Below are 18,297 nucleotides of genomic sequence, written 5' to 3'. Positions count from 1 at the left end.
AAATAATTTAAACAATTTAGTAACTGATGATTTTTACTTATTTAATAAAATAAAGTAATAAAATGACATTAGTATTTATTACTTGCCGGATGAAATAAACAGATTTGGCAACAGCGGGTTTCATTATACCCATTACAGAGACGTGCATGAGTGTATGAGTTAAATATTCTTCTCTCTGTGACTATACTTCTATCCTTTTCTTTTTTCTCAGCTGTTGACGCGACGTGCCGAATCTTTATTCGAATAACTAGCTGACGATAAACGAGTAAAAAACATAAAATTAAACTTTAAATATTTCAAAAATTATATCGGTAATGTGTTATTATTAAATTTTTTTTATATTTTACAATAATCCAAATTTCTTGTGTATAGTTCTTTATTCGTTAAAGTTGGGAGGTTAATATTGAAAAAAATTAGGAAAACGGTTGACCCTGAAGGCCATCCCTGTAACTTCCCGCTAATTCCATACTTAGGCGCTTAAAATTGCACCAATGGCGTTTTTGAGCTCTTCGAGCACAAAAATACAATTTATGGGTTATTTTGAGCTCTCCAAGCTCAAAGAGATTGTTTTCCTATGCTTTTGAGCTCTTCGAGCTCAAAATTCTGATAGGGATTTGATGACACTATTTTTTGAATTTTTAAATCGCAATAACTTTTGAATGAATAAACCGATTTTCACGCGGTTGGCAGCATTTGACTTAGTTTTTCAAGCCTTACAAAGAGCCTCACAACAAGCCTCTCGAACGAATCGACCGATTTTGACCGGACTGGTGGCGATCGACGTAGTTTTTTGAGGTTAAGAGCTGATTAGTTTTTGGAATTGAACCATCAAGCCGTTTAAAAGTTATTCCAAAAAAACCACATTTGAAAAAATTTTTTTTTCAGTTTTTTGAAGATTTCTCAAAATCTATTGATCTGAATCGGTCCAAATAGTTTTCAAAATCTAAGTTTGGTCAAGCCCTTTCGAATGGCACCAACCGCGATGAAATCGGTCAAGCCATTCAAAAGTTATAAGCGGTTCACATACTTTCACACACACACACACACACACACACACACACACACACACACACACACACACACAGAGATTCAAGAAACTTGATGAAGAATGGTGTTTAACAGTACGACGCACTTCTCGCACTACACCGGAGAGAAGCATTCAAGCAACTATCGTCAATGAAGAAGCAATGGACACTGGAGCCGAAGGTGACGGTGAATCAGTCGCGGAAGACAGAATCAGAACTAGCAGCAAGTCAACTAAGAGAAAAGATCGATCTTCTCCCGACCCAACGATCTGCCAAGTTGTGAAGAAAAAGGACCTGAAACCAAGCCCTCCGAAAAACACGGCAGTGCAGAACGCCGGAAAAAAAGAGGTGACTGAATGGCAGAAGGTCCAATCCAAGAAGGAGAAGAAGGAGCAAGCGAGAGAGCGGTTACCAAAACAACCGGAGAACAAATCTCGGCCGGAGCCTAAGCGGGAAAAACCGCGAAAATTCACCAAACCAGATGCCTTAATTATTCGACCCGTTGAGAAGGCAAAATATGCCGAGATACTGCGTCGGATTAAAAAAGATGTCCCACCAGATCAGACCCGTGACGTCGTTGACAAGGTTCAAAAGACGAATGATGGGAATATGCTCATTACGCTTTCCAGAAAGACCGCAGACAAAGGACAATCTTTGCTGAAGACCATCAAGAGCATCCTTAAAGAAGAAGCGCAAGTCATCTGTAAAGGCCCAGAGGAACAGCTTGAAATCCGGGACATTGACGACGAAACAACTAAAGACGATGTCCGGAAGGCCTTACAAGAGGCAGCTGGAAATGACTACGAAATACCTGAAGATGTCATTAAAATTCGTCCGGCCTACAGAGGTACTCAAACTGCTTCGGTACGATTGCCAGCAGCAATAGTGCAGAAGATACTTGGAAAGACAGGCAAAATAAGGATTGGCTGGGTAAATTGCCGTGTCAGAGCAATTAAGACACCATTACGATGCTATAAGTGCTGGCACTTTGGGCACACTACTGCTCAATGTAAAAGCGAAGTCGACCGATCTGGGCTTTGCATCAAATGTGGGCAAACAGGTCATCAAGCTGCTCAATGCCAAAATAAAGTGAAATGTGCGTTATGTGCGGAAAAACCTGGCTCTCAGGACACTGCTCATCGGTCTGGTTCTGGCCGATGTCCAGTCTTCCAAGAAGCACTCCAGAAGCTGACAAATAAACGAACATGAGGATACTGCAGCTTAACATCAATCACTGCGAAGCTGCGCATGACCTGCTTATGCAGACAGTACGGGAATTAAAGCTCGACGTTGTGCTTTTATCGGAGCCATATAAACATTTAGCTGGACAACCTTGGGAGACGGATATCACCACGAAAGCTGTGATCTGGGCTTGTGGTAAGCTCCCTTTCCAGAGTGTAGCTACCAATGGCAGTGCTGGCTTTGTAGCAGCATCAGTAGATGGCATCCGTTTTTACAGCTGCTACGCACCACCTAGCCTCTCAATTGCTGAGTTTACTGACTTCTTGGATCGACTGACCGAGGACGCGAAGCAACATCATCCAGTGGCGATAGCCGGGGACTTTAACGCCTGGGCAGTGGACTGGGGCAGTAAGCAGACTAATGCACGAGGAAGAGAGCTGCTAGAAGCTCTTTCTACACTAGATGTAGTCTTGCTCAACAGTGGTGACACGCCGACCTACACCAAAGGTGACGCAAGCTCGATTGTAGACGTCACTTTTGTCAGTACCAGCCTTGCTAAAGGTAACACTAACTGGAAGGTACTGGACATCTACACTGCCAGTGACCATCATGCGATACTCTGGGAAACGTCAAACGACCAGAACCTCCGGGGGCCTATCAAGCAATTTAACACCGTCGGTTGGAAGGTGAAATCTCTTGACCCAGAAGTATTGCTAATAGCCCTCGATAGTGATCCGATAGAGACTGGATGTGCAGAAGAACATACTAAGGCTCTGATGATGCGAGTAACACAAGCTTGTGATGCCAGTATGCCTCGCAAACGTGTTATGAATTCAAGACCTGCGGTACACTGGTGGAATGATCATATCAGCAACCTCCGTAAAGAGTGTCATCGAAAGAGAAGAATATCACAGCGTGGCTATCAACGACCTTACTCTGCAGTGCTGATCGCAGAGTACACAAAGCTCGTCGTGAACTTAATAAGGCCATAAAGAGAGCAAAAGAAGATGCTGGAAAGAGCTCATATACGAGGTCGACAAAGACGTGTGGGGTCGGCCGTATAAGGTGGTCATGACGCACCTGAAGAAACAACAAATGCCGTCACCTACGTGTCCCCAACTCCTTCAGAAAATCGTCACTGCGCTGTTTCCACAGCAACACAGTCTCAATTATCAGTCAACGCAAGATGAACTGGACGACATTCCACCTGTCACTGAAGAAGAATTGTTGGAGGCCTGTAATCGGGTAGGAAATAATAAAGCGCCGGGATTGGACGGAATCCCTAATATAGCCTTGAAAACCATCATAAAGGCAGCACCAACATTATTTCTAGACGCTTACAACGCATGCCTCAAGGAGGGGACTTTTCCTCGTAAGTGGAAACAGCAATGGTTAGTACTTTTACCTAAAGGAAAGAAACCGCCAGAAGAACCGTCATCTTACCGACCACTCTGCATGCTAGATACGGCGGGTAAGATATTTGAGCGTATCATCCATCAGCGAATAGATGCAGTAGTCGACCCACTCTTGGCAGACAACCAGTATGGATTCCGGAAAGGACGATCAACCCTGGACGCGATCAACCTGGTTGTTAATACGGCCAAAGAGGCAATCGCAGGAACTAGATGGAAGGGTGGAACGAAGAAGTACTGCCTGGTGGCTGCCTTGGACATCAAAAATGCTTTCAATTCCGCTAATTGGGACTGCATCATGCAAGCTCTCGACGAGAAGAACGTGCCAACATATCTTCGCAGACTAGTGATTAGCTATTTTACAGATAGAGTGCTGAAATACGATACAAAGAATGGTCCAAAAGAGTATGATATAACCGGTGGTGTGCCACAGGGCTCTGTTCTTGGTCCACTTCTGTGGAATATCATGTATGACGGGCTCCTGAGACTGAAGCTTCCAAGATGTGTCAAACTGGTAGCGTATGCGGATGATGTTGCCGCAGTGATCGTCGCCAAACACCTCGACGAGATTCAACATCTGTTTGACATCACTTTTGAGAAGATCAACCAGTGGATGGATACAGTGAACCTACAACTGGCCAAGCAGAAGACCGAAGCAGTGCTTATTACCAGCCGAAAAGAAGTTGAAACAATTAAGATTAATGTCGGTGACCGAGAAATCACATCACAACCATTTATCCGTTATCTGGGAGTGATGCTGGATGCACGACTCAACTTCAAACAGCAGGTGGAACATGTCAGTGCCAAAGCGTCAGTAGTGAGGGCTAGTCTCGCACGGCTGATGCCTAACATCGGAGGCCCAATGCAGAGCAGGAGGCTACTATTGTCATCAGTAGTCACATCAGTGCTCACTTACGGAATATCCATTTGGGCTGATGCACTGGAAACCCAAGAATCATGGAGAAAAGCTGGACCAATATACCGACAGAGTGCCCTACGAGTAGCTAGTGCCTTCCGCACTCTATCAGAAGAAGCAGTGTGCGTCATTGCTGGAACCCTACCTCTTAGAGTTCTAGCAGAGGAAAGACGGGCCCTTTACCAACGAAAAAGGTCAACTGCACTGAGCCCGGAAGAACTTAGAATTGAAGAACGGCAAAAGAGCATAGGCCGATGGCAACTACAATGGGATGCTGCAGAGAAGGGTAGGTGGACGCACCGTCTCATACCTCGGGTCGACATTTGGCTTAACCGGAATCACGGTGAGGTCAATTACTATCTTACGCAGATGTTGTCGGGACATGGGTGTTTTCGAGAGTATCTACACCGCTTTAAGCACGATGACTCTTCGGAGTGCCCGTCCTGCCCAGGAGCTGCTGAAGACGCGGAGCACGTCTTCTTTGTATGTCCTCGTTTCGATCCACAGCGTGAAGAACTGGAGAGGATCCTGAACCAGAGAATGCAACCAGATTCACTAGTAGAAGCAATGTTGTCATCAGAAGCTGCCTGGAACGCTACCAACACGTTTGCAACAGAAGTCCTTAAAGACTTGCGTTCCACCGAAAGAAAAAGAGCAAATAGCAGAAGATAGAAGGAAAATAGTTAACACCTTAGCCACCAGAAGGAAGAGCAGTAGCTAGATCCTCCCTTCACGAAGTAATGCCTGACGGCGGTTTCCATGAGGGATTAGAGGAAAGAAGGAAAAGGGGTTTAGGGTTTAGTGGGTAGGGGCGTTAGTGTCGAGCTAGTATGACGCTGCGTCGAGTCGCCACATATCCAGGCCAAACAGCTATGCCTAGAATCCGTAAAAAGGATTCCCCCCCTACAAAAAAAACACACACACACACACACACACACACACACACACACACACAGACGCCGTGACAACTTCGCGGGGATAGTCAGGGAAGCTTCCTGTGACCTTCAAACGTCGAGATCTGATGAAAACTCGGTTTTTGCAAAACGGGGTGAAAACAATAACTTCCCGATTTTTGAAAATCTTCGATTTTCGTAGCGGGAAGTTAAAAATAATTAAAGTCTCGACTAAAGTTTGTCGGCCATAAGAGCCCGTGTATAAGGAGATAAAAAATGTAATTTTGTTGAAATTTAATATCTAAGTAACTAAACGGTGAATCTTTTTTAAATTTTTGGATTAGATAAATTACGTATTTATTTATACATATACTTAATTTCAAAGCTCAAAGTTGGAAATTATTTTTCACATGAGATTCGCTCGAACCTCCTTAAAGAGGTTTGAGCGTAACTTATGGGTCAAAATAATGTTTAAATTTTTTATACTTTTAGTCTTCCCAATATTCGTCAAAATTCTTTATTTCAATAGAAAGTAATATGAACAATTTAATAATTGATGATTTTTACTTATTTAATAAAATAAAGTAATAAAATTACATTCGTATTTATTACTTGCCGGATTAAATAAACAGATTTGGCAAAAACGCGTTTGATTATACCTATTACAGAGACGTGCATGAGTGTGTGAGTTAAATATTCTTCTCTCTGTAACTATACTTCTATCCTTTCTTTTTTCTCAACTGTTGGCGCGACGTGCCAAATCTTTATTCATATAACTAGCTGACGATAAACGAGTAAAAAACATAAAATTAAACTTTAAATATTTCAAAAATTATATCGGTAATGTGTTATTATTAAATTTTTTCTATATTTTACAATAATCCAAATTTCTTGTGTATAGTTTTTTATTCGTTAAAGTTGGGAGGTTAATATTGAAAAAAATAATTAAAGTCTCGACTAAAGTTTGTCTGCCATAAGAGCCCGTGTATAAAGAGATGAAAAATGTGATTTTTGAAATTTAATATCTAAATAACTAAACGGTGAATCTTTTTAAAATTTTGGGTTTAAATAAATTACGTATTTATTTATACGTATACTTAATTTCAAAGCTCAAAGTTGGAAATTATTTTTCACAAGAAATTCGCTCGAACCTCCTTAATAGATGATAATTTATAATGAAATTTTTATTTATTTCTTTATTAATAAAACCTGACAGCCTGTATGGCCACTTATGAGGTTACAAAAAGATACATTAATATATGTTGTAAAGTGTTTTACACATGTTGCAATAAGTAAATAAAAAAAAAGAAAAATATTAACAAAATATAAGTTATAGATGACAGGTGTTTGACTCTGACGTACATAATACTATTCGTAATACTATATTTATTATTAAATTACTATAGATTAGATAAACTCAATATAATATGTATGATTATTTAGGAGCTGGAGTATGATCATATGCTTTAGCTAGTTAAATTGTCTAGAGTTAGTTATGATGGATGCCAGGGCATTGGCGCTGCAACGCGATTGATAGCCACGCAGGTCAATATCACTATCCTGTTGGACTATAAAATTGCAGGCGTTAATCAGTCTATTGATAGGTGAAGAGAGGGTGAAATTGCTCCTTTGCCGAGGCGGACAAAAAGGCTGATCAGATCTTAAGCATCTTTGCGGTACTAATATTGGAATCTGTTCAAGAAACCTAGGACATTCAATGTCATTAGATAGTAGTCCGGATATCAATAATATTGATGCACAGATTCTGCGCTCTTCAAGAGTCAGTAAGTTTGCATCTACACACATGGTAAGATAATCAAATCCTCTATCAGGATATATTCCAAACTTTTTGAATGAGAAATATTTGAGGAATTTACGCTGTATTTTCTCAATGTTGTTAATATGGCTCTTATAAGTTGGTGACCATACTACTGATGAATATTCGAGTTTAGGCCTGACAAGTGCCACATACAGGGTTTTGACAACATTATAGTTCTTAAATTTTTCAGTAGTACGTATGATAAATCCCAGGGTTCTCATAGACGATCTTATAATGTTAGTATAGTGATCTGTAAACGTAAGTTGCGAGTTAAATATGATTCCAAGATCGTTTACTGTGGAGACTCTGTCTAAGATCGTCCCATCTATGGTATAGTCGTATATGATTGGGTTTTTTAACTTGTGAAACGATATTATCTTGCACTTAGTTCGATTTAAGAATAGTTTATTATTACTGCACCATTCCGCAAATGTAACCAGGTTATCCTGCAGGAAGGTACAGTCACATGCACTATTTATAGAGTGATATAATTTTGCGTCATCAGCAAATAGGTCCAAATGCACTGACAATATCGATCCAACATCGTTGATGAAAATAATAAATAGTAATGGACCAAGATTAGATCCTTGTGGTACCCCTGATGTTGAATAAAAGACTGGAGATAGGAAACCATTGTAAAGTACAATGTTTTTCCTATTCGTTAGGTAAGATATCATCAGGTTAGCTAATAATTCAGGTATGCCTAGATTTATTATTTTATCAATGAGTATTGCAATGTCTACTTTGTCAAAAGCTTTTGAGAAGTCTGTATGGATGACATCAACCTGTTTCACACAAGATATATTGTCAGCAATATATTGAGTGTATGGTAGCAGGTTTGTGACAACCGATCTTTTCTTTAAAAAGCCATGTTGAGATGAAGTGATGTTTGGGGAAAAGTAAAGTAGCAATAGATCATAAATTAACATATCAAAAATTTTAGCGAATGCAGGTATAATTGAGATGGGTCTATAATTTTCAATAATAGTATTATCGTCGGACTTATGTATTGGACAGACTTTGGCAGTCTTCCAAATGGTGGGGAAGACACCTTTATTTAAGCAATTTTTGAAAATTATTTTTAACGATAATATTAATTGATCAGAGCATTCTTTAATTATTTTACAAGGAATACCATTAATGTCAGCTGACATTTTGTTGGGTAATTTCTTGATACATCTCAAAATATCTAGATCAGTTGGTAGTTCAATACCCCCCAAGTGCTCAGTATTACAGATTGTGAGATGAGAGAATACATTGTCATCAAGTCGTTCAAAGACATTACAGAAGTATTTAGCAAAGGTATTAGCAATTAATTGAGAGTCATCTGTATATTTGCCTGAGATTAGGAAGCTACTTGGAAATTGATTATTTCCTTTTTTCGATTTAATATGACTCCAAAAGGATTTAGGATCCGTAAGAAGTTTATTTTCAGTCATACTGATATAGTTGTTGTATGCTACTTTTATTTTTGCTTCAAGAGCTTTCTTATGATGTTTGTATTGGTCTAATAGGTAAGATGACTCACCCATGTTATACTTATATTTTCGACGAAGAGATTCTTTAATCTTACAGTCATATATTATTTCTGAGGTAAACCATGGTGGAATTTTAGAGGGTTTATAAGAACTTGATTTGGTGTTAGGTATTGATTTGGCAAATGCCAAGTCAAGTTGAATATAGAGGTAGTTGCACATGTCATCAGGGGACTCAAAATCATACAGCGGCTCCCAACTTATAAGTTCAAGCTCAGCAATAAGTCGCGATTTATCAAGTTTGTGGAAGTTATAGTTACCCAGCGGTTTTTTAATAGTTAGCTTAGGTCTTATCAAATTCATTTCAACTATGATCCTTAGTGCAGGATGATATGGATCAATTTTAACCAATGGGGAATTGTCTTCATTGACCAAACAATTAATTGACGAGAAGACTAGATCAAGTATCCTACCATGTGTGTTAAGAACTTCGTTGTATTGCGTAATGTTATTAAGTATAGAGAAGTTAATTAACAGATCAGCCTTCGTGTCCAAGCCTCCAGCAGGAGAGTCAACAAAGTGTGGCGAGTTGAAATCGCCCAGCAATACCAATGCTCCAGCATCTATGGCCGAGTGAGACGAGAGTTGCTCAAGGAGGTCAGAGTAGATATGTGCATCCAGGTTCGGTGGAATATAGATGTTAATTAGATGAGTTTTTATACCAAGATTAATAAAAAATACTCCCACAATCTCAATTTAAGGGAAGAGTAATAGTATATCCTCAAATTTTATAGGTATTACATTAAACGTGCTCCTGCATGCGATCAGCATACCTCGTTAATAAAAATTTCTGTCGTTACTAAAAATTTCACTATTTAATACACCTATTTTGAGCCAGGTTTCAGAAAAAGCATAAAAATCATACTCAGCCATACAAGTTTTGTAGAATATACTATATAATTTAGTATTAAATCCCCTGACATTCTGATGATATAATGTCAGGCAAGATGAGGTGGAGTTTAAGAAGCTGAGTTTTTGGGAGTCGAGGCTAAAATATTCCGATGATCCTTGATTATCATCGGTTGACCAGCCACGAGTGACAATCCTCAAATTCCGTTCCCCTGCTGCTGTCCGTTCCTGGAGTTGTTGACGTAGTTTCTTTTGTTCGCTCCTTTGGAGATGTTTAGAAACTATATATAATGCTTTAAAAATTAACAACTGTATAACTTTAAAATTACTTGTTTAAATCAAATGAAATATCAATTTGGGTGTATATAATTAATTTTACGTAAGTTACAAAATAAAATAAAATAAAATTACACCATCAGAAAATAACAGTGATCAATTAATCATAATTAATTAAAACTTTTGAACCATTTCGAAACTTTTAGGTCGAAACGCAGAACAGCAAAAGTTTATCAGGTCGAATCAGGACTCCTGGATCTGTATCTAGTGAAATATACCTGTAGATAGCGACTATCGGAGTCACATTCGAATTTCCGGGAATTCCTTTGTAACGAGTATTCGAGATCGCCACGGAGCCAAGCAAAACGTTTAATCGTTATAAACAATCGTGAGAGTTGGATCGTTCTATCGGTGGGTACTAAAAGCTCCGATGTGCTGGAGAATGGTGTAGTTATCGTGTATTGCCGGAGATTCTCGTACTCTTTCAACTATTTTGATACTAACAAAGAGTTTCCGGCGTCTATCCACACATATGTGTGTTTCATTTTGTTTTTGTCTGAGTCCTTTGAGTTTAGTTCACTTTAATTCAACTTTCATGGGAATTGTTTAACTATTTCGGATAAATGTTTGCAGTTCTATTTTTTACTGGTTAGATTTTTTGTCCCTGTTTACTTTAGGTTTGTTTTGCGGGAAGAAACCTGATTGAATTGTGTTCGCAGAATTCGTTTTCATTTGATTAAAGATAAATTAGAGTAGCTTTCACAACATTAAAATTTATTTCATTTTTTTTGGATTTCTGAATGAAATTAAAAAAGTTTGGGGCCTGAAAGAATAATAGTATTTAATTTTTTAAATATTTCCCGGTGTATTTTTCTCTTTACTTGACTCTTTTGTTTAATTCAAATTAATGCATTTTTTATGACTTGATTTTAATGATTTAAATCTCAGATAGTTCCTTGAGAAATTATGATCAATTAATCTCATCATACTTTTTTTCCGTCTCCAATAGTTTCCAAGTTATCGAAAATTCTATAACAAATCTTACTAAAAATTTATCCGAATTACCAATTACAAGTTTGTGGGTTCGATTCCCGTCAAAATTTTTTTTTTAGTTGATAGATTTGTTTCGAATAAGAAAAAATAGAAATAAAATTCAACCTAAATTTACCAAATAAAAATTATTTTAGATTAATCAGAGTACATAAAAAAAATTTTTTTAAATCCAAAAGTCCACGACTGACAATGCTCATTGAATTTTTAATAAAAAATATATTATATTACTAATTTAAAGAGTAAAGTGCAGAAATAAGGACAATTTATTATTGTTAATTATTTTAGGTAATTTATATTTCAAATATTTCGCGGTATTTCCTTTACTCACTCAACTCAGCTCCATCTGTTATTACAACGCATGCGCAGTAGGAACAAAATTAATCCCGCATATTTTATGTACAATAACAACGAAAATAGCAGTTTAATTTTTGATTAATTATAATGAAAAAACCGAGTTAGCCATTTGAGATCCCAAAAAATCTTAAAAGAGACAAAACGAGTCTATTAAAAAAAAAATTTACGTAAATAATGAATTTTTCAGCGAGTTATCGTGTTTCCAAGCTAACAAAATTTTTCTTGCTTGACGGACCAAATTTGTTAGTTTATTCAAATAATTTTGTTTGTTCCTTCAAGCCTGAATAAATTTTCACAGCTGTTAAATGTTGATTTTCATTGTCTATTTTATAGTACAAAAATAATACCAACACCAAAAATAGTTACAGAACCCCAAAAATGTTTTATAAGCCCTGCAATTGGGCACCAGTTCACCACCCGTCACCGAATTCTTCAGTATCTACATTAACTCTTTTCTTACCTCCAAAAAAAAAATTGCACTCAGCCATTTCCGCTCATTCAAAATTCCCAAAAAATAAATACTAAACACTATGCAAAATAATTCTCCATTTTGCCGAAAACAAACGCAACAAAAAAGTTCCACAACTTAATGAATTTTTCATGTTTTCAAGCTACCAAAATTTTTCTTGCTTGACGGACCAAATATGTTTACTTAAGGTAGTTTGATCATCGCAATCCGAGGTCAAATTAATATATATTTTTTTTTTCTTTTTTGCAAGTGATCACTCGAAAAATAGTATAAAATATAAAATTATTTCTAATCAGAATTAAATTGAATAAATTCAATTCATAATTATGGTTAAATAATTATAATAATATAACTATTAAAATATCAACTGACAAGTACTGGGCTGTCATAAAACAATAAAAACTGTTATAGGTTATGTAAGATCGGTACTTAAAACAGTTGCTCACGGTGTTCATTTATTGTTTAAATTTGCAAATATCACTTCAATATGTTAAATCTGCTATTATTTACGTGAACTTTTAATGTATGTTTAATAACAATTTATTTTAATGCAAAAAAACTTTATGATTATATTTCAATTTAAAATTTGCCGCGCACCGAGGAGTCGCCATTTTTCCTTTGATAAAGATGGGGGAGTAATGTCTCCGACAAACAACAAAGATAGAAACCAATTTATAAGATTAAAAAATTAATTAAATTAAACCTATGTGGTAAATCGTTATCAAATTTTGATAGAATATGTATGAAACATTGTTCTATCTATTGAAAAGTTTTTTTTAAGGGGTCAAATTGGCCGATTTTTTATAAATCCATTTCCGGAGTTATTGAACAAGGACACTCGTAAGAAGTCGTGTATTTTTGCAAAACTTTAATCAATTATATCTTTTAAACGGTGTGGTAAAAAAATCTGATTTTTTTTCTATAGATGTATTAAATCATAATCTTTCGAATTAATATAAAAAAATATGGGGTCAAGTTGAAGTCATTTGGCACCCAAACTACCTTAAATAATTTTGCTTGTTTCTATTAAATTGAATAAATTTCCAACAATTGTCAAAAGATTTTTATTAATTGTTCCACTTCAAACAGTTCAAGAACTCAAAAATTTCTTCTAATTTAAAAGCCAACGATAAAAAAAATTATTTTTCCTGTTTTTTGAACTCAAAACTTTTGCAGAACTTTCCATTCATCTCTCTCCATCAACCTGGAACAATTATAAAAAAAAGGCGCATGAATCGCATCACTGAGCTCGCGTAAAAATAATAACAAATAACACAGTACAACATAACACATGTTCCCGGAACAGCATTCATACTCAACAAAACGCGTCCTTGCTTGCTATAGCCATTTGGTATCAAAACAATTTTTCCACACAACACCTAGCGCGTTATAGCGTAAAAAATAGTATTATCGAGGTGATGCAGAACGAATGATATGAAAAATGCCACCAGCAGAACGAGAACTAGAAGCGAAGTTTGATAAAGAACGGGGAAGAAAAGAAGAAAGGAAGGGAATAGTAAGGCTGCGGAAGACCTCGGGCGATGCCTAATGAGCATCCTGCACGGGCATACCAACCCCTTTCATCCATCTTTAGCATAATTCCAAAAGTCCGGATCCCATGAGCGAACACCTGATGAAGGAGAAGATACCAAACGGCAAACAATTGCTACTGAGTCTTTTGTTTCTTCCGAGTGAAGTCTTCTGTTGTTTCGTTTTGTTTTCTTGCTATTTATAATTTTCTTATTTCTTCAGTTTTTCATACCAGGACCGAGATAGTTTTTTAATCACGCAAGCTCAAGAGATAAAACATTTATTGAGAAGAATTCAAACGGATAATAGAAAGAGGGGGCTAAATTGATGATGAAAATATAAGAAAATAGAGCGAAGATTCCGAGCGTGGTAAGAGAAAGGGGAAAAGAGGGGCACCACTTTATTGCTGGAGAAAATAATTGCGAGCGCATAATTACAACAAACTCCCGAGAAATCGATAAGGTCTTCTCTGTTGGTCGCTTTTAGCGTCTGAGTATCGTCATTGTCTTGTAGAAGAGAGTAGTTAAATGTTTTAATGTGTACATTTGTCTCGGGGATACCCGGGATGGGGAGGTGTCACAGACGCACGCGCTCTCAGGGGGATTCTTTAATGAGATGATTGGCTAGGAATTATTGGAGGAATTGTTGAGGTGCTTTAAGGGTTAATTCAGATCAGATTCTGGATTGGAAATGGGAGTTTTAATTTGGTTGGGTGTTGATGAGTTGGAAAAAAATTTTTGATTTGAGAGATATAGTCTTCTGGTTTTTATTCAACTTTGTAGTCTGAAATTTTGGAGATAAATTTAGAGAATTTGAATGTTTTTTTCGGAAAAAAATAATTTTCAACTTCAAAAATTGATACTAAGACCGAATATTAAGTGTTTGGGTTATTGGCGCCTAATGTGGAGCCTGTGTTGACTTATGGAATATGAAAACAAGCTTAACATCAAGACAGCTTGAAGAATAATAAGGTATTTTTAAGGTTTCTGGAAAGTTTATATGATTGTACCTTTGTAAATATGCGTTTTTATGGAAAATTAAAAGAAGATGATTTGTAGAAAATTTAATGAGCTACAAAAGTTTATTGTAAATTTTAGTATAATAGACCGTTTGAGAGTTATAGGCTTTTAAAGTATTTAAAAATTTATAATGAGGTTTTGGAAAAGTTTAAATGGTGATATAAATAGATGTAACTTTGTAAATATGCATTTTTATAAAAAATGTAAAGAGAGATTATTTGTAGAGCAACAAAAAAGGTCAGCTTTCAAAGTATTTGGAAATTTATGCTGTTTTTTAATACGTACACAGAAAAAAAGGTTCATTTGAGCCAAGAAATATTTTTCTTCCTAATTATTTTCTTGAGCGAAAAAAAAAATTTTTTTTGACACAGGAAATTTCACTTATTCCAACAAAATTAATTCTTTTGCTTTAAGAAGTACGTATCTTGATCCAAGAAAATTTATTTAAGTCAAGAAAATCTTGTTGTTTTGAGAAAATTCAGCCTTCTGCTCCAAAAAATTTAGTTCTTGATAGAAGTAAATTTTCTTGTCTTGAGAAAATTTCTCTCTTGCTCCAAAAAATTAAATATAAAGATAGAAGTAAATTATCATTAATATTTTTATTGATTAACACGTCAAATAGGAAGATCAAATAATATTGAATCATTTGTTTTCATTCAATATGTATAATTGCACGCTCAAATAATATAAAATGGGTATCAAATATTAAAGAGAAAAATTTTTTCAAGGTTAGAAAATTTTTTTCTCAGCTGAAGTAGGTGGCGCTGCTTCCCTAAAGTATCTAAAAATCTTGATCAAATATAAAAATTTATTGTATCAAGTATTTATGATAATTTGAATTAAGAAAAAATGACTTCCACCAAGAATAAAATTTCAAGAAAAATTTTAACTTCGGCCAATACAAATTCGGTCTTCCTTCAGGCACCCGAAAATTTTCTTTAGCCAAGAATTTTGTTCTCAAGTCAAGAAATTTTTCTTTTTGTGTAATAAAGTTTTTAGGAAGTTTATGTTATGATTTAAATAGCTGTAACTTTTTAAAAATGCGTTTTTATAGAAAATTTCAAAAGAGTAATGAGCTTTCAAAGTATTTGAAAATTTACAATGTGAATTTTGGAAAGTTTACAGAAACTTCATGAAGAAATTCACTATAAAAATTTTAATTCTAATTAAAATTTGTAAATATGAATCAATTATTATTGTTCAGAGTCCTAGAGATTGAACGCGACTTCAAAAAGACTAAAAAAAAAAATTTTAATAAAAAAATAAGGTTACAAAATAATTGCCTTGAAAAGAACATTTTTCTGATAAATAATTTTTTTTAGCCCACTTGTAATTCACTCGACATATAAAATTATTAAAATTATCATTTCCAATCTATAGGTACAGAAGAAAAATTTTTATTAAAAGTACATGCATAAATAAATTGGTAAAATAAAAGTAAAAGAGATATTAAAAATGATAGATGTAGATTTGGTATTCCTTCAAAGAGAATGATATGAAATTGAAAAATACCTAGGAATACAATCCGATTTGATTCCATCCAAGTACGACTACTGACTGGAGCGTGCAGTAGAACACTACTGATACAAAGTACTCTTTTATATCTATCTATATATTTATAAAATAGTATAAAGGTAGGTACTCACCCTCTGCCTACTAGGTAGCAGTCGGTATCTCTCTCGGAAGTGAACTTGCATGAAGCATACGTAAGTCCGTATGTGACGGTAAATTGAATTTTACCGGATTGAAGTGTAGTGGTATGAAAGAGATACGTAGTCGTGGTATCCCCTTCTATAGATGTATATATATTGAGAATCTAAAACAGACAGACAACTTTTATTCGTGGATGAAATGAAAAAAAAAAAGTTTTAAATCCAAATGAAATGAAATGCACGAGTAGAAGTGAAAAAGTGAAGAAGTACCTACATCCTACATCCCAAGATGGAACCGAACACTGGAACAGAAACACCCTAAAAAGTACTGAATTTATAACGAAATCGAGGGAGTAAGGTACGCCACTCGTCTAAAGGAGAACAGAGAACGAAAAATGGAATCAAGTTAGTGTGAGCGTGAAAAGAAGCTTGGATTCTTCGCCGTTTGTAGCCATTCTTAAATCTACAGGACCTGAATTTCCTGCTCGTCCGAGGATTCTTTAACTCTTTTGTCACGTTCACTTACAGGCCACCTCGTCCTCAAGAATATTCCCGCTGATTCTTTATTTAAATTTCCCCATTCGTCACAATCATGGCGCCCATTTTGTTGGTATTTTCTCATTTGTGATCAAATTCACTCACATACGCTTTATATAAGCTTTTTTTCTGATTTTTTGTACTCTACTCTTTCAGTTTTCTGTGCAATGGCCGTAATATAGTAATTTATTAGAGAATTAAATACAAAAAAAAAAACATTCTACTGTCGGTAAAAGAGATTTTTTCTTTATTAACTTTGGAAAGAGTCTATTGTATCAAGTAAAATCATTAACCTCGTATAACTTCCACAAATTTTTTACAATTTAAAACTACTATTCTTCTAGAATATAGAAAATAGATTTTAGATTAGTAACTTCGGGAAATATTTTATCTAAACTACACTGTGAAGATAGATTTTCACCTGAAAAACATTCGAGTACGGAATTTTTACACTAATTAAATTTTCATCATCTAAAACTATTAATTTCTAAGGCAAAATTACAAGCAAATACTTCAAACAATTAATCTCAAGTTTAACTTTTAATAATATAAATTATATCTTCAAAAATTATGACTTACAATGTAAAACATATTAATTACTACTGTTAAAAATAATATATCTATTATTTTATTATATATTATAAAATGACCATTTGTTTTTTTGACGATATTTTGCGATGTATTATGTCGATGACGTTAGCCAATTACATTAATTTATGTATGAACTGAGTGGATAAGGTTTTCGGCGCTCGTGTGTCAGCGCACACGCTCTGCTCGTTGCGTCAACACCACTCATAGTCGAAACCTCGATCCACTCCGTTACATAATTCACTATTACTTTATATTGTAAATAACAATTAATATTACATTTATAAAAAATGTCTTGCTTTTATTCGATTGATTTACGTGATAGATTACACTTAACCATTAAATCTAAGCAATCCAAAAGCTGTCATGTTAGTTAAACAGACTGTTAATAGATGGCGCCTTCTATAGCCTTTCAACATACTTAAATACATTCTCAACAGATGCCGCTGCATTTTTTTAATAAAAAGTATTTTATTAATTTTTTTTAACAAAAAAATTTTTTTCAATTTTTTGGATATTTTTCGTCAACAGAGGAAAACCTGAGCTTTATCATGGTATTTAGTCCACTCGCTGTATAGGGATGTGATTTGCAATTTTCGTCTTATGAGGGTTAATGAGTGTTCTTTATGTTTTTTTATACGTATATTACAAATCTGCAAGTGATTTTTTTGTAAGTTTATGCACTCAAAAGTTATTAACAATTTAATTGTTTAAAATGACTTTTTGGCAATAGGGACTTTAAAAGTGATTTTTTTTTTTTACAGAAGTCTTCATTATTATAAAACGAACATTTTTTATTAAGATAGTTTTTCAATATCTCTTATAGATTCAGCGATAATTAATTTTTTATAACAATGCGCGTCAAGTGACTACTGTGCATGCGCGCTCTCACTCAAACTTGCCCGGGAAGCGAGATACAGTCAACTTATACTAATTCTGCAATACGAAATTTTATTTTTTAATAAATTTCATCTATTATATTTTGTTATTTATCGCAAAATTATTTTATGAGATATTATGAGGTCTATCAAGCTAGTATAGACTCGTCCATCAGGCATTGGCTTATTATTCAAGCAACAAAATTTATTTGTGGTGCTAAATTTGTTGCTTTTTCGTTGATAATTAGTTGCTCTATTTAGAATATTTTTGCTTGTTTAGATTCCGAAAAAACAATAATAATGACCGTCC

General features: G+C 35.1%; 1 protein-coding gene across 3 annotated transcripts in view; it reads right to left on the bottom strand.

The window, feature by feature from the left end:
- LOC123268150 (lachesin) overlaps window positions 1-18,297 on the bottom strand; it is a 260,262-nt gene that overhangs the window by 68,268 nt on the left and 173,697 nt on the right. For all 3 annotated transcript variants that reach the window (XM_044733035.1, XM_044733036.1, XM_044733037.1), the window contains one exon: window positions 15,979-16,148. In XM_044733035.1, coding sequence (XP_044588970.1) covers window positions 15,979-16,148 — 170 coding nt within the window. The remainder of the gene's footprint in view (window positions 1-15,978; window positions 16,149-18,297) is intronic.

This window comes from Cotesia glomerata, linkage group LG6, assembly GCF_020080835.1.
Source record: "Cotesia glomerata isolate CgM1 linkage group LG6, MPM_Cglom_v2.3, whole genome shotgun sequence".
Lineage (NCBI taxonomy): Eukaryota > Metazoa > Arthropoda > Insecta > Hymenoptera > Braconidae > Cotesia > Cotesia glomerata.
This window is presented reverse-complemented; position numbering and strand designations above follow the sequence as displayed.